The sequence below is a fragment of the Pangasianodon hypophthalmus genome, chromosome 3 (genome assembly GCF_027358585.1).
Source record: "Pangasianodon hypophthalmus isolate fPanHyp1 chromosome 3, fPanHyp1.pri, whole genome shotgun sequence".
NCBI classification, from domain to species: Eukaryota; Metazoa; Chordata; class Actinopteri; order Siluriformes; family Pangasiidae; genus Pangasianodon; species Pangasianodon hypophthalmus.
In genome coordinates, this window is record NC_069712.1 from 20,549,020 (window position 1) to 20,571,399 (window position 22,380).

General features: G+C 37.3%; 3 protein-coding genes across 3 annotated transcripts; 2 read left to right on the forward strand and 1 right to left on the reverse strand.

Moving 5' to 3' along the window:
• Positions 1–1,520: 1,520 nt before the first annotated feature.
• enpep (glutamyl aminopeptidase) lies at positions 1,521–11,718 on the forward strand. The gene is made up of 20 exons (XM_026935332.3): positions 1,521–2,618; positions 3,917–4,058; positions 4,256–4,387; positions 4,518–4,638; positions 4,866–5,020; positions 5,749–5,862; positions 6,247–6,381; positions 6,569–6,634; positions 6,742–6,807; positions 6,951–7,120; positions 7,302–7,384; positions 7,514–7,650; positions 7,758–7,813; positions 8,318–8,468; positions 9,695–9,768; positions 9,917–10,021; positions 10,107–10,277; positions 10,527–10,667; positions 10,823–10,904; positions 11,220–11,718. The coding sequence occupies exons 1-20, from the start codon at positions 1,987–1,989 to the stop codon at positions 11,364–11,366; spliced, it is 2,880 nt and encodes a 959-aa protein (XP_026791133.2). The 5' UTR covers positions 1,521–1,986; the 3' UTR covers positions 11,367–11,718.
• Positions 11,719–11,876: 158 nt separating this feature from the next.
• On the reverse strand, positions 11,877–15,290 carry rrh (retinal pigment epithelium-derived rhodopsin homolog). The gene is made up of 7 exons (XM_026935353.3): positions 15,071–15,290; positions 14,512–14,702; positions 13,406–13,505; positions 13,136–13,289; positions 12,688–12,856; positions 12,424–12,602; positions 11,877–12,308 (listed from the first exon to the last, which is right to left on the reverse strand). The coding sequence occupies exons 1-7, from the start codon at positions 15,177–15,179 to the stop codon at positions 12,203–12,205; spliced, it is 1,008 nt and encodes a 335-aa protein (XP_026791154.1). The 5' UTR covers positions 15,180–15,290; the 3' UTR covers positions 11,877–12,202.
• Positions 15,291–20,160: 4,870 nt separating this feature from the next.
• lamtor3 (late endosomal/lysosomal adaptor, MAPK and MTOR activator 3) lies at positions 20,161–22,371 on the forward strand. The gene is made up of 7 exons (XM_026933582.3): positions 20,161–20,247; positions 20,476–20,517; positions 20,612–20,646; positions 20,879–20,937; positions 21,532–21,665; positions 21,752–21,815; positions 22,085–22,371. Exons 2-7 carry the CDS (start codon positions 20,509–20,511, stop codon positions 22,156–22,158), a joined length of 375 nt encoding a protein of 124 aa, XP_026789383.1. The 5' UTR covers positions 20,161–20,247; positions 20,476–20,508; the 3' UTR covers positions 22,159–22,371.
• The last annotated feature ends 9 nt before the right edge of the window (positions 22,372–22,380 follow it).

Sequence of the window (22,380 nt, forward strand, 5' to 3'; positions counted from 1 at the left end):
GCTGAATTTGTGGATTGTAAAGTCATCTAAGATGGCAATAGTACAATTGAATAGTACAAATGAGAAACAATTAAATGTACATTCACTTTAAATATATTCCATATTGTTTTTCAAGTTTGATGCCATCCAGATTTCAAACAGCCAGGGTTTTCTTTATATGTTCATATTTCTCTCTCTCTCTCTCTCTTTTAACTTGGTTATGCCTGGAAATTTACTCGTATTCACTTAAGTTTCTATTTTGCTAGATATCAGTAATACCCCACATCCCTCTTTAGTTGTTCTGGATTTGTTCTTGACATGTAATGGCATGCCTGAATAGAGAGAGCCACACTGATGATAGTCCGTGATGATGGCCTCTGCCACATAGGTAACAATCTTACTGGGTGGTTATGTCATGCTGTGCTGTGGTGCCCTACCCCCTCTCTCATCTGGATCAGATCAGCTAGACATAACCTCTATAACAGAAGTCTCTACTGACACCCATACATTATAATCATAATGTTTTATTACCCACTAATGTAATGTGTTTTATTTTGCAGGCAGATTGACTCAAAATGACCATTTTAAGGGTAATTAGGGATCTCACCTCTTGTGTGTTCTTAACACTGTTTGTTGGATTGTTTTATTAAATTGACCTCTAGAGGGCAACCTTTACCTAATCATATGGACGAAATGCTAATTACTGCATTGATTCTTTCTTAAAAAACAGTTAAGGAGCACAGGTTTCCATACAGTTATCTGTGCTTAAACTGACCAGTTACACAGACAGTCACGGAATTTCAGATTGCTCCTTTTTACATGTGTACACCCAAGGTATATGTATATATGCAGATGTACCTCTGAACTCTGCCCTCTGGGTTTAAAAGTTTCATCCCCACGCTTCAGATGTTGGATGTGGAGTTGCCATATTTAGAATATTATTATTATTATTATTATTATTATTATTATTATTATTATTATTATTATAAAGCCAGCACTGTTTACAGCACACATAAAAGGTAATAACTGAATAATCGAAATAATGGAATAACTGAATAATCTTTAATCCAAGAATAACTCTAATACGTCCCTAAAACAGAAAAAAATGGGAAAGAATTCCTCCAGTTGGGGAATTTACTGACAGTTTTGGTTATATTTAAGTTTTGTTATTTATATTTACATGAACATAATGAATTATTCCTGCTAAGCTTAAATTTGTAAGTGAATGCTTTATGAACTCAGAATCAGGAGGCACAGATGATAAAGGACAATAATTGTTTGTACCATTTTTTTTCCATTTTAATTGTAGGACTGACTATTTGTAAATTCTTCTTCAAATGCCACCTGTAGGACTGTGATAATTCTGGTGGTCACACTCTAAACAAGTGGAAAGCTCAAGAGATCACAACTATTTTTGCCACTCCCATATCTTAAGCCCCCTCCTCTTACTCACTTTCTTCTCCATTCTCTCATTCTTTGCCCTTCTCTCTCTTTCCTTCCATTTTCCAAACCTACCTCCCTTTCTCCCTCTCCCTCTTATTCAGAGTTTGTGATTATTCATTTCGATTGTTGATTAACCTGCATAGGTTGATGGCTAACTTGATGAGGGTATGAACTACAGGGCATCTAGCTGTGTATGTCAATGCCGTTAGACTGTTCAGCAGTTAACATCAGTCAGTGAATCCCCTTATTTGGACATTTGGACCAAAGCGAGTGCTTGTGGTCTTACAAACATTTAAATTATCATCTTTGGGAAAACCTGCTGTTTTTGTAATCTCTGTCTTGTATCTACATGTTCTGCAGTTATATGCACATTCTGTAGACAGATTTTGATGAATGAGTGTGAGTGTATTCTTTACACAGCTGGAAAACTCTGAGATACCCATTCGCAGCTGCTTTCTCTTCTGGGAGGGATAAGGAAGTAAGTGTGGATATCTGTGGAGTGTGTGACCATATAAAAGAGGGAGTCTTTGAGTTGAGGTGAGTAACTTTTTCTGACTGCTCACTATGGAACGGTTTGATCTGGAGAAGAAACAGAAACGCTACTGCATTCAAGGGAAGCACGCCGCTCTCATATGCTTGGCTGTGATAGTGACAGGCATTGCAGTGGGTCTTGGGGTGGGCCTAAGCCAGAAGACCTCCTCCACTGGTGAGTGTACCAACCCAACACCAACAGCACCCCCAACCACAAGCAGCCCAGTGACGGACAGGAGCCCCTGCAAACCCTCCAACAATACCAGCGGTGGCTGGACCAATTTTCGGCTGCCTGACTACATCATACCAACCCACTACGACCTGCACCTGGAACCCAACCTAGATACAGATGTTTATACTGGCAGCGTGTCCATCCATCTGAATCTGACTAAGGCCAGCACGCACCTATGGCTGCACATTCGAGAGACGTTTGTATCAACCATGCCCACTCTGCAGCTCAAGGGCCCAACTGGTACCACCACCATTGGACTGAAGGGGTGCTTTGAGTACACTCCGCAGGAGTATGTAGTCGTGGAGGCCACAGAGGAGCTGAGAGCCACGGGCACAGATGAGTACTACATCCTCACTCTGAAGTTCCAGGGCTGGCTGAACGGCTCTCTCGTCGGCTTCTACAAGACAACCTACCTTGAGGATGGAGAAATCAAGTCAGTGCTAATTCCTTTTTGTCTCTGCTGTGAGAATGTAGGATGACTCTGTATTAAAATGTGTTGCTTCCACCGAATAATTATGTCGACACAGCTGGTGTTTCATGGTGTGAGGGGAAATCTAACAGCACAAAAATTCCATCACTGTGCTCTATCTCATTGGTTCAATGATTAATAATCTCTAGTCATTGTCCTCCCTTATAGTTTGTACCAGAAGTGGATATATCTTAAATAATTTCTCCCAAAATAGTGTGTTTTGAGAGTGTTTAGTCTATATAGTCTTACGTAACAGTATATCTGACTTTTTTTTTTTGGCATGGAAACAGACGTCTGTGCAACTGCTTAAAAACAGCTTTTGCATTCCTTACAAGACCATTAGTGTGAAAGTGCAAAGATCAGAACACAGATCACAGAAAAAAACCACACATGAAAGACAGCAGAATGAGTTATAGGCTCCAGGGGAACACTGCAGACAGTAAAGGGTCACGGTGGATTGTTCCACAACAGTGTGCTTAGTCCTAGATCAACAAGATCTTTTGTAATTTTTGTACATTTCGTATAGTGAAAATGGCCCAGGTGAACTTATTTTTCACCACAAGTAGCATTACGCATGTGTGAAGTATGCAAAATCTCAAAAGAATGTGAAGGCACATGATTATAAAGTGTTTCTTGAGATGGGACTGTAGTCCTATGCAGCAGTAGCTCTTTATTTGAGAATTGGTGGGAAATTTCACAAATTTCACAGCACAAGCAAATGCAGAGCAGAAAACCAGATATTTCCACTATACTCTTTAATGTTGTATTAATTGTGGGAGGTAAAACTGTATGTTTTTACATACAAAACTGTCATGTGGGCTGCCATTTTGTTATAAGGCATAAAAACAGGGATTGTTTTTAGAATGCCATCAGCCCATTTGTATTATACTGAATTACTCTTATCTCAGTGTAATTGGCTATTGTTGCATTTTTGTTTTTTTTTTCCAGCTTGGTTGGGCCAGTAGTTTTAAAATTTATAGTAGTGCGTGACTCGTGAACAGTAACAACTACCATACAGCACTACACAACACTATATCCTCGAGTATCACTTTTGTGTTTGATACACAGCATCTGAATAAAATCACCAAAATTAATTTTGCTGCACTTTAGAACAGGTCCTGAGTTTAATCAAATCTTCATTCATCTTCATTAGACTTTATTATGAAAGTGTCACTGTGATGGAGTGTTCTCCACTTGGTGAACTGTAGAAGAAAATGTAAACAAAGTGTTGGGTTTTACAAGTCCCTAACGCTCTCTTACAGAAAAATTGCAGCCACAGACCACGAACCCACCGATGCTCGTAAATCTTTCCCCTGTTTTGATGAGCCTAACAAAAAAGCCACATTCAAAATTTCTATCACCCATGACAAGGCTTATGATGCCTTGTCCAACATGCCAGTGGAGGTACGCTGCACATGCTCAAATACACACAATTTGTAGAAATGCAGATTTCTAGACTTATATTGTGCTGTAAATGTGTGTATGTTTGTGTATGTGTGTGTATGTATATCTTGGCCCATTCACTTTTCCTTACCTTCCACTATTCCAGAAGTCTGACTGACAAATTAACTGACTTTTACTTTTATATGTTTCTTTAACAGAATATAGAAACACTTTCTGACCAAAAGGAAAAAACCTCTTTTATCACGTCGGTAAAGATGAGCACCTACTTGGTGTGTTTTGCAGTGCACCGGTTCACTTTTGTGGAACGGAGGTCTAAAAGCAACATTCCAGTAAGTACACTCGTCTCCAAGCATCAATGTTTATAGTGTTTATGTTTCTATCAAAGACAAATGTAAAAGCCTGCTCATGTAAGCGGGACTTTTATGAAGGTCCTGTTTAGTCTCTCCTCTTACCTTTCAGCTTAGGATCTACGCCCAGCCTTCACAGATCCACACTGCTGAATATGCTGCAAATGTCACTAAGATCATCTTTGACTATTTTGAAGAATACTTTGACATGGAATACTCCATTCAAAAGCTTGGTAAATATGTTGAATAGATTTAAATATATATTTATTATACAGTATATACAATATACTTAGCATGTTTCCTACGACATATGACTCACTTTCATTTGGGTACATTACATTAAGTATATTGAACAATTTTACTCATGATTTTTGGAACTAATGGAAGTCCTATAAAAGAAAACCTCTCTATGACATGCCATGACAGCTACAAAAGAAACCAGTGCAATTTCCTATTGCAGATAAGATAGCAATCCCAGATTTTGGGACAGGCGCGATGGAGAACTGGGGCTTGATCACCTATAGAGAGAGCAACCTGCTGTATGACGAGAACGAGTCTTCCTCTTATAATAAGCAGCGTGTGGCCAGTGTCATCTCCCATGAACTTGTGCACCAGGTTAATGACTCAAGTATTATAACTACCTTTCATAGAATGCTTTAGAAGGCATGCTATTCACAGTAATATAGTCATTTCTAAACATGGCTCAGAATCTGGTTCATAAGAGCCAAGGACTTTTCATACACCCCTGACAATTTACTTTGTACCTAGTGTTAAGCAGTACTTACAGAATGCTGTGTCTGCATGTTGTTCTCTGAATCAATTGTTAGAATTTGCTATATGATGAAGGAATGATTACAATCCTGCTATTGTGTCATATTTTTTATAATATACTGCAATTACCTGTTCCTTTATCTTTTTCATATATTTATTACATTTAACAAGTAAACCAGAGATTACCCACATAAAGATAACTAACACAGTTACTTATCAAACCCTTTTATGATAAAAGTCTAATTTGTTCCCTGTGATGAGCAGAGCCACCTCTGGTTATGACCTTTGTATCTCACCAGAACACTGATAAGCATATTTTATATACAGGTTCAAGGTTGTTGGACACAATCCGCATCCATAAAACAATCTAATTTTCAGAGATTTCTGGCATTGAAGCACTTGGATGGAACCCAAGTGGTTTGCAAAACACAAAGCCTCAGTTTTTATCTCTTTCATAAGTGTTTCCAGTACTTTACTGCCAAAATCAAAAAGGGTATCTGATATGGTGTGTTGTTTTTGAATAAACGTAATTGCCCATGATGACAATATCATTGTCTGCATTCTACCTGCAGTGGTTTGGCAATATTGTCACGATGGACTGGTGGGATGACTTGTGGCTGAATGAGGGATTTGCCAGCTTTTTTGAGTATGTGGGAGTGGAGCAGGCTGAGCCCAGTTGGGGAATGGTGAGCCTGAACATTTACAATACGTACAAATAAACTTTATCAGTTTTGGTAAACATTGATTAAAAATACAAGATAGGTTTGCTAAGCTGTTAACCCCAGAGTCACAGAGGCAGGAGCACCGGTAGGAGAAATGTTATTTAAAGAAACCACCTCAGTCTGACAGAAATCATTTTTTGACAGTTGATGACTGAATCATATCAGAACAATTATTTTCAATAAATTTAAATGGTTGTGGTAAGGATATGAAACAGTCATAATGTAAATGATTATGATTATAGACATAATGTCTTGACTGTAAACAAGTGTCGTAAGTAATTGATAATTGTAATAAGTATTTGATACGCCTTTTAAAAATTGCTTTTAAAAATTCTTTTCTCTGACCAGCGTGACATCATGCTCATTGATGATGTATTTCCTGTCTTGGTTGATGATGCACTCCTCACTTCTCACCCCATCATTGTTGATGTGTCCACCCCTTCAGAAATCACTTCTGTGTTTGATGCCATCTCATACAGCAAGGTGTGCTTACGTTGTGGCCTCACAGCTGTTGTTGGTTAAAGCCATTTCTCAGAATGCATTTTTGAGAATTTTTTAGAATTGGAATTTGTAATAGCTTTAGAGGCTTTTGTTATTTTCTCGAATGCATTTTTTCTCGAGTGAAAAATTCAGAGTGTCCCCATGTTAACCTACTACCTCTGATTTTTAGGGAGCATCTATTTTGAGAATGTTGGAGGACTGGATTGGTCGAGACAATTTTAGAAATGGCTGTCGGGTAAGCTTAAAAAAAGCTTATATTTATTTTGTCATTTCTATTAAATCTATCTGTATATCAGCAATGTATCATGTATCTCCAACTCAAACCCTTATTACTTTCAACAGAATTATTTGAAAGGCTTCCCTTTTCAGAATGCCAAGACATCAGATTTTTGGAATGCCCAGGCTGAGGTAGTCATTTTATTGAAGGGAATGTAAAAATGAAATATTGGTTTGTTTGCAGCAAGTTCTGCATTTTTTTTTTTTTTTTTTTTTTTTTTTTCATACAATAAACGTTAGTGTCTTTCTAATAACATGAATATGGATCCTATTAGGTAAGTGGGCATCCTGTAGCAGATGTCATGGATACGTGGACCAAACAGATGGGTTACCCAGTGCTGAGTCTTACTAATTCAAATACAGATACAAATACAAATACACTCACCCAGAAGAGGTTCCTCCTGGATCCTAATGCAGATCCCAGTCAGCCCAGCTCTCCTCTGGGGTGAGTCTGCTTACATCATTATTTCTTTATGTCTTTCATTATCTCTGGTCCTCTACAGTTACCAAATAAGACATACATTACTCTGTCAAAATCTCCTCAATCTACATTATTTGAGTGCTACCCCATGCCTTCAGTTCAGAGCAATGACAAAGACATTATTCATGATGAATCCCTCTCACAGCTACAAATGGACTATTCCTGTGAAGTGGAATTCACTCAACACCGGCAAGAATGGCACCGAGCTGTTTGAGAAAGGACAAACCGGTAATAGTACAGAATCCTGCTTCCTGAATCAAGTTAATTTCAATAATATCATTATCTAAGTTCCTAAATCTCCTAACTGGAGATTAAGCACATGTTAGAAAAATAGCTCCTGTGTAATTTTTCTTTCAGAGGTAGTTATTAACAACTACTCCCCTGCTACTGATGGACTCATCAAAGTTAACAACGACCACATGGGCTTTTACCGCGTCAATCATCCTGACGACATATGGGCTGCCATCAACCAGCAGCTGCTAACAGACCACCTGGTACTACTTCCTGTGTTTATACCTCATTTAATGCTTATGGCTGTGATAATGTGCATCCACAAAGGTTTCTGAATTGTCACTGCCTGTTTTTTATGGCTTTATTGCAGGTCTTTGATGCAGCAGATAGAAGCAGTTATATTGATGATGTGTTCGCTTTAGCAAGGTATATTTATTCATCAAAAAACGGGGCCAGTGCCAGGTGGTGGTGATACTAGATGGGAGAGCTAAAAACTAATACCTATCAATATCTTGACAGTTAAACTATTAGGGTTGATCAATACATTATATCCAGAGCTCTCAATAATAATAATAATAATAATAATAATAATAATGATAATGATAATAATCTGTAAGTCGCTCTGCATAAGGGCATTTGTTAAATGCTGTAAATGTGAATATTATTGTCTCACAGACACAGACACACACACGTCTATACTTAAAGAAGATAGGGAGCTGCGTTAGTGATTTATACATTTTTTAAATAAATTTATACTGATACAAGCCACCCCTGAACAGGGCAATAGCTTACTACTCATATCTAAAATGGGAAAGCATAATTGACCCATCCTACCATATTTTTATAGATTGTATACTTGATTTTATTGTATTTGTATGTGAATGTTTAAATGCGTAGTTTTGAATTTCTTTTAACAATGTATTTCCACAGGGCAGACATTGTTAATTATACTATCGCTTTTGAATTACTCAATTACCTGGCCAATGAGACAGAGTATATTGTATGGGACCGGGTTGCCTCATCAATAGCTTATGTGAGGGACATGTTGGCAAGTGACTCCACACTCTATTCCCAATTTCAGGTGAGCCTCTTGGGCTGAGACCACAAGGCCTTTTTGTTGAAGTGAAAATATAAACAGTCCCCTCCGAAAGTATTGGAACGGCAGGGCCAATTCTATTGTTTTTGCTATACACTGAAGACATTTGGGTTTGAGATCGAAAGATGTATATGAGAAGATAAATCAGAATTTCAGCTTTCATTACCTGATAGTTTCATCTAGATGAAATATCACCCTTCACCTAGAGTGGCAGGCCACCCAATTTTTAGGTGAGCAAAAGTATAGGAACAGATAGTCTTAAAGTCAGTTAAAGTAAATAATACTTAATATTTGGTTGTACATATCTTGCTTGTGATAACGGAATCAAGCTGGCGACCCACTGACATCACCAAACTGTAAACTTCTTTTATGATGCTTTTCCAGGCTTGTCCCGCAGCTTCTTTCAGGTGTATTTTGTTTTGGGGTGTTTCTCCCTTCATTCTTCAGGAGGTGAAATGCATGCTCAGTTGGGTTAAGTTCTGGTGATTGACTTGGCCAGTCTTAAAGCTTCCACTTTTTCCTCCTGATGAAGTCCTTTGTTGGCTTGGCAGTGTGTTTTGGATCGTGATGAAGTTCCTCCCAATTAGATTAGAGGCATTTGTTTGTAAATTGACAAGCTGTATGACCTCTATATTTCTGCTCTCAAAGTCTTCTTCAAATGGTGGATTGTGATACCTTCAACCCTACCCTGTGGAGTTTGTTGGAGATGTCACTGACTGTTGTTTTTGGGTTTTTCTTCACAGCTTTCACAATGTTTCTGGTCTTCATGTTGGTTTATCCTTTTTAACAACAAATGCAGTCTTCACAGGTAAAACCCAGGGCTCAAACCAAAAGTAGACATGCTGAGCTATTCGGTTTTTAAACACTCAATCTAACAGGGCACACCTGGGCAACAAGAAACACCTGTCAGTCACATGTTCCAATATTTTTGATCACTTTTAAAATGGGTGGGTTCATATAAAAGGTGCTATGTTCTAAGCTGTTTAACACATCTAGATGTAAATATCAGGTAATGAAATGAAATCTCATATTCATCTTTTGATCTCAAACCCAAATGTCTGCAGTGTATAGCAAAAACAAAAGAGTTGGCCTTGCCGTTCCAATACTTTCGGCAGGGACTGTACATTCTTGATTCTTAAGAAGATTACCACAGTGTAAGTACGTGATGTGCAATCTTGTTCTAATGAAATTTCTCACTTATCCATGATCAGAAACTTTTTCGTCACCATGTACAGAAGATCTCTACAGAGTTGGGCTGGGATGATGTGGGCAGCCAAACTGTACGGTATGTGTTACTAGGCAGGTCCAGCCTGCCAATCCTGTAAAAAAAAGGAAAAGAAACTCAACAGACAGATATGTACAAATATTCTATGTGTAGGAACTCTATCTGTATAGCAAATATATTCTAAGTGTGGTGTATTTGTCTTGCATAGACTATTGAGGGAGACAGTTCTCGGCATTGCCTGCCAGATGGGTGATGAAGAGAGTCTCTCTCAGGCTTCTCGCATTTTTGAAGAGTGGATTAACAGATCAATCAGGTACAGTCAATGATGATACAAAAATATAATCAAGTCAACAAGTTGCTAAATAAGTAATGTGTTTTTGTCATTGTGTGTGCAACAGCGTACCGGTGAATCTCAGGCTACTCGTGTACCGATACGGGATGAAGAATGCAGGAACAGAGGCAAACTGGGAGATTATGTTTGAGAGGTACCTCAGTGCCACACTCGCTCAGGAAAAAGACAAGCTGCTCTATGGCCTGGCTTCTGTAGAAAATATTTCACTCCTCAACAGGTAAAACATTCAATAAAATTACATAAGAGAACAATATAAAGAGTTACTGAAAATAAATTTACTGAGGGCAACATAGCGGTAATTCTATGAAGTGAATGTAGAGGATCACCAGAGGTCAGAGGTTATGCTAAAAATTATGGTCATGACTTTGCATTTTTAATCTATGGCCTCCTGTAAATGTTGCAATCATCAGGAAACATTATCCTTGACAAATGATCTACAGAGACCTACAATTTTTTTATTGCACAGGCTGCTTGAGGCATCTAAGAATGAGACCATTGTGAGGAGTCAAGACTTGTTCACCCTGGTGCGATATGTGTCCCTAAACAAGTATGGTGAGAGCATGGCTTGGGACTGGGTCACTCTTAACTGGGACTACCTAGTGAATAGGTGAGTGTGTTAGAACAAGACAGTGAGAAAAGCTTGGTCTTTAATTAAAAAAAAAACAGCTATTAAGTTGTTAACACACTTTGTAATTCCTATGTAGATATATGTTTTGTCATGTTATCAACTGGTCTTTATCTGTGTCTCACTATCTGATTTAGATACACAATTACGGACAGGAACCTGGGACGTCTTCTTAACAGAATCAGTACGTCATACAACACAGAGCTGCAGCTGTGGAAGGTAACCCACACACACATTAGTGTGTATGTAGTGTATAGTCACAATCACAATTATGTGTATATGTAAAAAAAAAAAAACAAAATCATTGTTTTTAAAGTGCACAAGTTGTTGTCTGAATGTACTTTGTAACTTAATTTGAGCAGTATGTGGATAAATTACACTCCCTGAAAGCACCCAGAGAGTAACTGTCTCCTGATGTTTTTTTTTTTTTGGTTGACCTTTGCTTTGCACCCATTAATTGCACCCATTTATTTATTTATTTGTATGTTTTCTTGTTTGTTTGTTTGTTTGTTCATTCATTCATTCTGTTTTCAGATGGAACACTTTTTTGCCCTATACCCAAATGCTGGAGCAGGAGAGACACCCAGGAAACAGGCTTTGGAGAGAGCGAAGAGCAATATTGACTGGGTGAAGCGCAACCGAGACGAGATAAAGTCCTGGCTGGACCACAATGTGTCATAAACATATCACACACTTAGGCACATACTTGATCAAAACACTCCCCCACTCTCAATTTTCTTTTTCCCTAGAAACTAACCTGAAAATGAGAAGACTGAGAGAAACTGAGAAAATCTGAACTCCTGAACCCACAGACATAATTAATCAGTCTAATGCACAAGAGAATAACAAGCCTAATGACAAGCTTGTTAAATAACAAGCTCTAATGATAAAGTTACAGCTGTGTTTTGTTCTAGATTCAATATTAATCACTCTGACCTGAACACTTGTTTGAGAGAAATGGACTGTACATTTGTTGTTTTGTATTTAAGTGTTGGTTGGAACTAAAATTGCTCTAAAAATGTTGAGTGTTATATACATGTTATGAAGATTGTCATCATCATTCTATTATCATTATATTATATATACAGTATAAACACACACACACACACATATATATATATATATATATATATATATATATGTATATATTATTAATGGGGCGCAAAGTAATAGCCTGCCTATTATGTACAAAGTTGTTTACAACAATCCTACAATATCTTTATAACCATGGATTGCAGAGAATAGTGTAAAAAAATAACAGTGGGGTCATACATTTGATTACAAATAATTTTATTTCTTTTGTGTCAAGACCTTACTGGAATTTCTATGGTGATGAGGCAAACTTAATTTCCACTCTCAAACTCAGGTTTCACAACACTCTTCACATAAAGCAATGTTTAACTTACATCTAGTAGCAAACAGTCTACTTCATATCCTATGCTGCTGTAACAATGCAAGGAAATATCAGCACCCAGCGCTGAGCAGAGAACATGATGGGCTCTGTCAATATTATTAGGTCACTGGTTAAGAGGCAACTGTGAGATCGTCATAGGAACTTGGTTGTTGATGGTGACATGTCGTCGGGTCTGGCATCGCAGCATCCCCACAATGGCTCTTCTGAACCTTAAGCAAACAAACAAACCAAATGATTCTGCAAATGTTGGCATGACTTGAGCACAATTATTTCTTTAGCAAAAATTCATGTTCCAGACTATCTGACAAATTAAATTAACATTACTTCCTGTTGGCAATGACATAGATGCAGGGATTGTAGAAGGTGGAAGACTTTGCAAAGAGTGGTGCGATGATGGCCATCGGTGCAGGAATCTTTCTAGGATCACCAAATGATGCCCAAAGACATACAATAGCGTATGGAGACCAGGCCACCAAGAACATCACAATCATCACAATAGACATCTGTAAAACACAGTTAAATATCAAGCTAACACCAACAACAGAATGAACGCACATTAATTGCATTGTAATACAAAAAAATGCTTGCCTTAGTTACATCTATCTGATCTGACCAATCGATGTTAATGCTGTCCAGGCAGTTGCTTGCCTTGTACCTCTTCATGGTGACTGAAACATTGTAATAGCAATAGAACATGACGGACAGTGGTATGATAAAGTTAACGGAAATCACAGCCATCGTGTAGGAGATAAAGGACCTGAAGGAACAGAGAAAAAAAAATGATTAACACAAAGACAAAATAGTCACGGTCCTAAGTAATATGGATTTGAATTATGGTAAAGGAGCACAGTTGTAGCGTAATAGTCCAGTTTCCTAGGATTGTAATGAGACATTACAGCAATGAAAATTGAGTTGATCAGAGAAAACATAAAGCTGACATTTTAAAACCTCTGGTGTAAATTGAATCACTGGCTAAGTGACCGCCTATAAGGGAAGAGGTGACTTGTGAGTTGATGCCTCTATGAGGGGAACCCACGCATCATTGTTCCTCCAGTTGATGGTGCATGTGGCTCCAGTTGGATCAGGAGCATATCCAGCCCAACCCACAACTGGCATGGCAGACCAGAACACTGCATTGAGCCATGCAGCCATAACCAACAGTGTATATGAGTGTATCGTCATCTTCTGGCCTACAAGCACACCAGCATGCAAAAAGTACAGTTTAGTCAGGTCAGTGTAAAAGAAAAGCTATATCAACATTTCATGAAATTGAAGTTACTCTGTTGGAACACACGTATGTTCATACCTATATCGGGTCTGCAGATACTTATATATCTATCAATGGCTACCACAGTAAGCAGTCCAATGCTGGCCATCCCAAAGAATATATTCAGGGCAGCGTAGATCTACAAGAGAGATATCAATAGATTACATAGACAGCACTCAGGAGTGGATGCACAAAAATAGATTAGCTCAGTGAGCAATGTATTTCTAAAAAAAAAGGCGCAAGTTTATAGCTCCTGCTAATGATAATTTATGATAATTAGGGGTGTAACGATACAATCAAATTATGATTCGATTCGATTCACAATACTGGCTTCAAGATTCAATTCAATTCAATTCGATTCTCAGAATATTTTGAACAAAATTTTAATGAAAAACTTCAAAAATTGCTATGAGCAGTGGTTTAATACTGTAAACAAAATATACTACAGGTTCACCATATCTTTTAAAGTAAATAAATAAATTTATAAATTCTCCCAGAAATTTGATTGAATAAATAAAGTCTTTGACCAGAGGGATATGACAGATACATAAAAGAAACATAATGAGTTCCATAGTCATTGACTATCAGTCACTTCACAAGTACAGATGATTCTCGGTAACTGCACAGACTCTCCATGAAAGAATGCGATCATGTCAACAGTGTGCTCTTTATAAATTTTAACTCTGTGGGTTGCACAGATTGGGATCTCTAGTTCAAACAGTACAACAGTATCAGATGCATAATTAATAGAATGCTGATTTGCAAGATGTGAATCGCACATTTCCATAATCCACATTGTCACTTTTTTTTTTTTTTTTTGCATTATGATGCATCAGGTCATGATGCATCCTTACACCTTTAATGATAATGTAGTATATTATGAACATTCTTAGGCAGCAGGACCCTCCTACTAAAGAACAAGCTACTTTCTCAGATTAGCATCACATGGTATGCCATGTTCTGTACACACACACACACACACACACATACACACCAGTGTAGTCACCTGCATTCCAATTCTGCACACAAACAAGGGTGGCAAATGAAGATAATAATTCTGGGTCTATAAATCTTCACTTGGATAATAACCACCAGTTCTTCGATTTCAGCATATAGGTCATTAGTAAATAAAAACTGCAACAAACCTGGCAACCAGTGTACCCGAATTTCCAGCTGCCATGCAGGTCAGAAGCAGCAGACATGGGGTAACCAATGCCTGCTACTCCAATATCAGTGAAAGCCAGATTAATGATGATGGCATTAGTGGCATTACGCAGTTCTTTAAACTTTACAAACATAATCAGCACCACAAGGTTACTGGACAAACTGATCACACCTGCACACAGACAGACAGACAGAAAGAAGGGCAGGTTTGTACAAGCACATGTTGTAACAGTATGAATTTAGTTTAGTGGCTCAATGAGCACTCCTGCTGGTAAGGTTTGGGTACTATACAGCTATACATGTTTGGGAACGAGACATCAGGTATTTATCATAAATATCAATTAAAACTCGACAGCCATATAACAACCAAATCTAATATGATGTGATTGCTCTACATTCTGTATGCAGCAGTAAGCTCTTTGCTATTTCTCTAACACAAGCAGTACAAAAAAGTACAGACATGTAACCATAGACTTATGCTATACTTTACAACATACTTTCACATCCATACACACACTCAGATACACAAATACTCTTTACATGCAGCAATGAGGTATCCCGCAACAATGTTGTGTTCCATTTGCGAGAAGGCACTTTTCCCACCATAGCTGACGGTTTCGTTTGAGGAATTTAGGATTTCGGGTCCCATGTCTCCAAAATACACTCAATCCCACACCAAAAGCACTAGTTGGACGTAATTACTGTCCAGCCCAGTTCACATGGATGAATGGAACTTCCTCCAGCATATCCAGCAGGCAGTGAGGAGCGAAAGAGAGAGGAGAGAGGGAAAGGTTTGGAGATGAGGGTTGGGGGTTTAGGCCCTGTGAACGTTGCTAGGGTTACTGTGTGTCTGAGGTAAGTGAGGTGAATTCGACAGGAGGATTAAGCTCTTTCTTTGGTTTGCAAATACTGAGGAGCTCATTGTTTTTGTTCTAATCCTCACATGAAGGATTTTCATTCTTGCATGAGACTAGGATTCTAAAAAAGACAGAAGAACAGCACATTCTCGGCTTAAACCAAGAAAATATCAGTGCAGTCAAGCAATATGACAAACCCAATGATCAACATCACTACTGGAAAAAGAACAACTTACACCAGCAAAGTTGGTCACCAGCGTACATGCAAGCAATCAGCAAACCATATTAGTTCCACCAGCAAGAGCAACTTTACCATCAAAGTTCTGCTCATCACAAGCATGGCCGTACTAAACCAGCACCAGACCAGCACAAACAAGCATGACATCTTGGAGCACCGTGGAATTCCCACTGGTCTAATCTGTTGTTTTTTCAGCAAGGATTAAAAGACAAAGAATAATCAACACCAGTAGAATTTAGGCTAGAAGAATTCATAGGATTTTAAATATCTACCTTTATGTTATATACCATGACTGGCACACATCAGCAAACGAATTAAAATTAAATCAGACTTTTTTTATAATCAGCATTACACCTTCAGTCACATGAATTAACCTGAGATTGTGTTAGCTTGAGATGGTTTAACTTAGCTGAGGTGACCAGAGCATAGAAAACTCAGATACTAGCAGCACTGCCGTATACTTTCAGTTCTTTTGGTTTGTTCCAAGGAAATGCTTACACATTTTACACTGCACATTGCTATACTGTATCTACACTTAACTCAGTACTTCTACATCTTTTCCATATAATCATTTCTGTCATCATTTATAATCTTCTAGTCTCTGTAGCGACTCATCCATAGGGGCAGCTGATTTCTGTTATTAGTGGCAGCTGATACTGTCATTCAGGCACACAGCTTCTCCAATTTACAGTAACTACCAGGTGCTTGGTGAAGCTGCCACTCATCTGTTTTGGTTAAGATGTGAACACTAGAAAGGATAAGATGCTGGTTAAGATGTTAAGCTGTTATGCTCTTAAGATTCAAGATTCAAGATCTTTATTGTCATATATACTTCGGTACAATGAAATTCTTATTTTTTTTTTTCCTCACGAGAAAGGTGGGGTAAGGGCAGCAAACAATGAATTACAAAGACAATAAAAATACAAAAAAAATATAAGGAACAAAGTAGGAAGAATAATAAAAAGAAACAATACACAATAGCAAAAGTCAATTTACAGTCTGAATAAGAGAACCCGTATGCAGTGAGAACTATTAACAATAAAAAGGTTTCACAGTATGATGAAGCAGTGGAACGTAAAGGTTAAAATGTTAAGCTGCCACTCATCTGTTTTGGTTAAGATGTAGACACTAGAAAGGATAAGATGCTGGTTAAGATGGTTAAGATGTTAAGCTGTTATGTAAAGATTAAGATGTTATGATGTTAATTAAAGTTTAAGATGTTAAGCTGTTATGTAAAGATTAAGATGTTAAGTAAAGGTTAAGATGTTAAGCTGTTAAGTAAAGGTTAAGATGTTACGCTGTTAAGTAAAGCTTAAGCTGTTAAGCTGTTAAGTAAAGGTTAAGATGTTATGATGTTAATTAAAGGTTAAGATGTTACGCTGTTAAGTAAAGCTTAAGATGTTACACTGTTTAGTAAAGGTTAAGATGTTACGCTGCCACTCTTCTGTTTTGGTTAAAATGTAGACACTAGTTACACATATTTTTATTAATTTCTGCAGGTAATTGTTTGGGTTTTGCATAAGTTTGTTAAGATGTTACGCTGTTAAGTAAAGCTTAAGCTGTTAAGCTGTTAAGTAAAGCTTAAGATGTTACGCTGTTAAGTAAAAGTTAAGATGTTACGCTGTTAAGTAAAGCTTAAGATGTTATGCTGTTAAGTAAAGGTTAAGATGTTACGCTGTTAAGTAAAGGTTAAGATGTTAAGCTGTTAAACAAAGCTTAAGATGTTATGCTGTTAAGTAAAGGTTAAGATGTTACGCTGTTATGTAAAGGTTAAGATGTTATGCTGTTAAGTAAAGGTTAAGATGTTACGCTGTTAAGTAAAGGTTAAGATGTTACGCTGTTAAGTAAAGGTTAAGATGTTACTCTGTTAAGCAAAGCTTAAGATGTTATGCTGTTAAGTAAAGGTTAAGATGTTACGCTGTTAAGTAAAGGTTAAGATGTTACGCTGTTATGTAAAGGTTAAGATGTTACGCTGTTAAGTAAAGGTTAAGATGTTACGTTGTTAAGTAAAGGTTAAGATGTTACGCTGTTAAGTAAAGGTTAAGATGTTACTCTGTTAAGCAAAGCTTAAGATGTTATGCTGGTAAGTAAAGCTTAAGATGTTACGCTGTTAAGTAAAGGTTAAGATGTTACGTTGTTAAGTAAAGGTTAAGATGTTACGCTGTTAAGTAAAGGTTAAGATGTTACTCTGTTAAGTAAAGGTTAAGATGTTACTCTGTTAAGCAAAGCTTAAGATGTTATGCTGGTAAGTAAAGCTTAAGCTGTTAAGCTGTTAAGTAAAGCTTAAGATGTTACGCTGTTAAGTAAAAGTTAAGATGTTACGCTGTTAAGTAAAGCTTAAGATGTTATGCTGTTAAGTAAAGGTTAAGATGTTACGCTGTTAAGTAAAGGTTAAGATGTTAAGCTGTTAAACAAAGCTTAAGATGTTATGCTGTTAAGTAAAGGTTAAGATGTTACGCTGTTATGTAAAGGTTAAGATGTTATGCTGTTAAGTAAAGGTTAAGATGTTACGCTGTTAAGTAAAGGTTAAGATGTTACTCTGTTAAGCAAAGCTTAAGATGTTATGCTGTTAAGTAAAGGTTAAGATGTTACGCTGTTATGTAAAGGTTAAGATGTTATGCTGTTAAGTAAAGGTTAAGATGTTACGCTGTTAAGTAAAGGTTAAGATGTTACGCTGTTAAGTAAAGGTTAAGATGTTACTCTGTTAAGCAAAGCTTAAGATGTTATGCTGTTAAGTAAAGGTTAAGATGTTACGCTGTTAAGTAAAGGTTAAGATGTTACGCTGTTATGTAAAGGTTAAGATGTTACGCTGTTAAGTAAAGGTTAAGATGTTACGTTGTTAAGTAAAGGTTAAGATGTTACGCTGTTAAGTAAAGGTTAAGATGTTACTCTGTTAAGCAAAGCTTAAGATGTTATGCTGGTAAGTAAAGCTTAAGATGTTACGCTGTTAAGTAAAGGTTAAGATGTTACGTTGTTAAGTAAAGGTTAAGATGTTACGCTGTTAAGTAAAGGTTAAGATGTTACTCTGTTAAGTAAAGGTTAAGATGTTACTCTGTTAAGCAAAGCTTAAGATGTTATGCTGGTAAGTAAAGCTTAAGCTGTTAAGCTGTTAAGTAAAGCTTAAGATGTTACGCTGTTAAGTAAAAGTTAAGATGTTACGCTGTTAAGTAAAGCTTAAGATGTTATGCTGTTAAGTAAAGGTTAAGATGTTACGCTGTTAAGTAAAGGTTAAGATGTTAAGCTGTTAAACAAAGCTTAAGATGTTATGCTGTTAAGTAAAGGTTAAGATGTTACGCTGTTATGTAAAGGTTAAGATGTTATGCTGTTAAGTAAAGGTTAAGATGTTACGCTGTTAAGTAAAGGTTAAGATGTTACGCTGTTAAGTAAAGGTTAAGATGTTACTCTGTTAAGCAAAGCTTAAGATGTTATGCTGTTAAGTAAAGGTTAAGATGTTACGCTGTTAAGTAAAGGTTAAGATGTTACGCTGTTATGTAAAGGTTAAGATGTTACGCTGTTAAGTAAAGGTTAAGATGTTACGTTGTTAAGTAAAGGTTAAGATGTTACGCTGTTAAGTAAAGGTTAAGATGTTACTCTGTTAAGCAAAGCTTAAGATGTTATGCTGGTAAGTAAAGCTTAAGATGTTACGCTGTTAAGTAAAGGTTAAGATGTTACGTTGTTAAGTAAAGGTTAAGATGTTACGCTGTTAAGTAAAGGTTAAGATGTTACTCTGTTAAGCAAAGCTTAAGATGTTATGCTGGTAAGTAAAGCTTAAGATGTTATGCTGTTAAGTAAAGGTTAAGATGTTACGCTGTTAAGCAAAGCTTAAGATGTTACGCTGTTAAGCAAAGCTTAAGATGTTACGCTGTTAAGCAAAGGTTAAGATGTTACGCTGTTAAGTAAAGGTTAAGATGTTACGCTGTTAAGTAAAGGTTAAGATGTTACGCTGTTAAGCAAAGCTTAAGATGTTACGCTGTTAAGTAAAGGTTAAGATGTTATGCTGTTAAGTAAAGGTTAAGATGTTACGCTGTTAAGTAAAGGTTAAGATGTTACGCTGTTAAGTAAAGGTTAAGATGTTACGCTGTTAAGTAAAGGTTAAGATGTTACGCTGCCACTCTTCTGTTTTGGTTAAAATGTAGACACTACTTACACATATTTTTATTAATTTCTGCAGGTAATTGTTTGGGTTTTGCATGAGTTTGTTCAACTAGAACAAATTTTGTAATGTAAATAGTGCATAATAAATCATCTCAGTTCTATAAATAACTAGGTAAAAACAGATGATGTAGTAATAGTACGATTTCTGTTCTTTTCTACTCTGTTGTTCATAATGATCATGCCTTATTAAGATTTTTGCTTAATGACCTCGTTCCCTAGCGTCGTGGCAGCACATCATTATTATTATTATTATTATTATTATTATTATTATTATGGATGCCTGGCTCAGTATAGCTCTGCCTGTTGTTAGATGTGTACACTGTATATTTCTGTAATTACACAGATTTGTCACTAGAGGGCGCACTGAAAAGCTTTCTCAATGGCAGGAACTTACGATTACGGAAGTGTGTGTCATGTGATATGTTCATTACGCGACGCAGAAAGCGTCAAAAAAGGGCTTAATAAAGGTAACGACAGTTGTATTGACTTTCATTCTACATGTATTATTTTAATGAATGCAGTCTAATGTGGTCGAGTAACAACAGACATAATGTAAATGTATAAGTGCTGCAAAGATAACTAACTTAGCTACAGATAGTGCTGTCTGCGGTGGTGCTGGGACATACATGTCGAGTGTTCAGTATGTTTATCTGTTTCTTATTTTTAACTTAACGTAAACAAGCGTTTTGTTACAGGAAGAGGCGCACGTGCACACACTAGTTTTCACCATGGCAGATGTAAGTATTTTACAGAATTATTTACAGAAAGCAATGCTCGGATTTCTGTAGTGAAATAAAGATGCGCATAACGGATGTGATTTTGTGTTTGCAGGATTTGAAGAGGTACCTGTACAAACAGCTGCCAACGTAAGTTGTGTTTTGTGTTTGTGTTAGGCTTTTATTTATTTATTTTTTTATTCTTTTTTGCAACTCAAATATAATCCACAAGTGTTAGAAACAGTAAACAGTGAGAAGTAACAGGATAAAAACAGTGTTTATACTATTATGGGTTCATACTAGTACTACTACTTCTATTACTACTACTACTACTAATAATAATAATAATAATATTAACAGATGTTCTGTTTTCTCTTATCAGGGTTGAAGGCCTCCATGCAATAATAGTAACAGACAGAGATGGAGTTCCTGTAATCAAAGGTAATCAAACTCATCTTACTTATACACTATATGGCCAAAAGTACGTGGACACCTGACCATCACACCCATATGTGTGTTTTCAACATCTCATTCCAGAGTTAGTCCCCTTTGCTGTTATAATAACCTCCACTCTTCTGGGAAGACTTTCCACTAGATTTTGGAGTGTGGCAGTGGGGATTTTTACCCATTCATTCACAAGAGCTTTAGTGTCAGGCACCGATGTTGGGCGAGGAGGTTCATCCCTCATTAGGGTTGAGGTCAGGGCTCTGTGCAGGACACTCGAGTTCTTCTACGCCAACCTTGGCAAACCATGTCTTCATGGACCTTGCTCTGTGGACAGGTGCATTGTCATGCTGGAAGACGCATGGGCCCCTTATGTTCCACTGAAGGGAAATTGTAATGCTACAGCAAACAGAGACTTCCTATTCAATTGTGTGGCAACAGTTTGGTGAAGGCCTACGTATGGGTGTGATGGTCAGGTGTTCACAATCGTTTGGCCATATAGTGTACCACTGTGGTTACAGTATTTGAAATGTTGCTTGATTTAGTTCCCCATTGCTCTTAAGGGGTCACTGATGTGGTTGTGCTCTATAGTTGCCAATGACAATGCTCCAGAGTATGCTCTACGACCAGGCTTTCTCTCAACTTTTGCACTGGCCACAGATCAAGGCAGCAAGCTGGGTCTGTCCAAAAATAAGAGCATCATTTGCTACTACAACACATATCAGGTATTGTGCCTCACAGTCTCCACTCAGCTGAAATTCTTTGTATGACTTGCTAACTGTTTTCCGTGTCTTTCTGTTGTTGTTTTCAGATTGTGCAGTTTAACCGATTACCCTTAGTGATCAGCTTCATTGCAAGCAGCAGTGCCAACACGGGTAAGTGTACCATGCATGGGAATGACTGACAGTTAATGACTGAGCTGGCAGATCAATATTTTATTTGGAAACACTTTACAACAAGCTTAAACACTGCATGGTGACTCAAAATCGGAAAAGACATTGTTTTACCAGAGGGGTTGTTTTTAAATCTCACAGATCCTTGCCACAGTTAAATACTATTAAATACATTCCACTCTGTGTATTTTTAATGCACACTGATATTTGTATGACATGGCTAGTGAATCAGTTTCTCCTGTTATTTTTAGGTTTGATCATCAGTTTGGAGAAGGAGCTTGTTCCACTGATTGAGGAACTGAGACAGGTGGTTGAGGTTGCCTAGAAGACAGACAGCTTTATAACTATTGCAACATATACCGGGATCGGATCAAGACACACACACACATATGCACCTTGGACATTACTACAATGGTATGATGTTGGCTGTGAACTTGGATTTCATGTCAGTTGCTTTTGATGCTGTATGTTCCTCTTTTGAATGTAACCCTGTCTGGCTGTATTTTTGATTTCTTCTAATTAATAAATTTGTTTATGACTTTGGTGT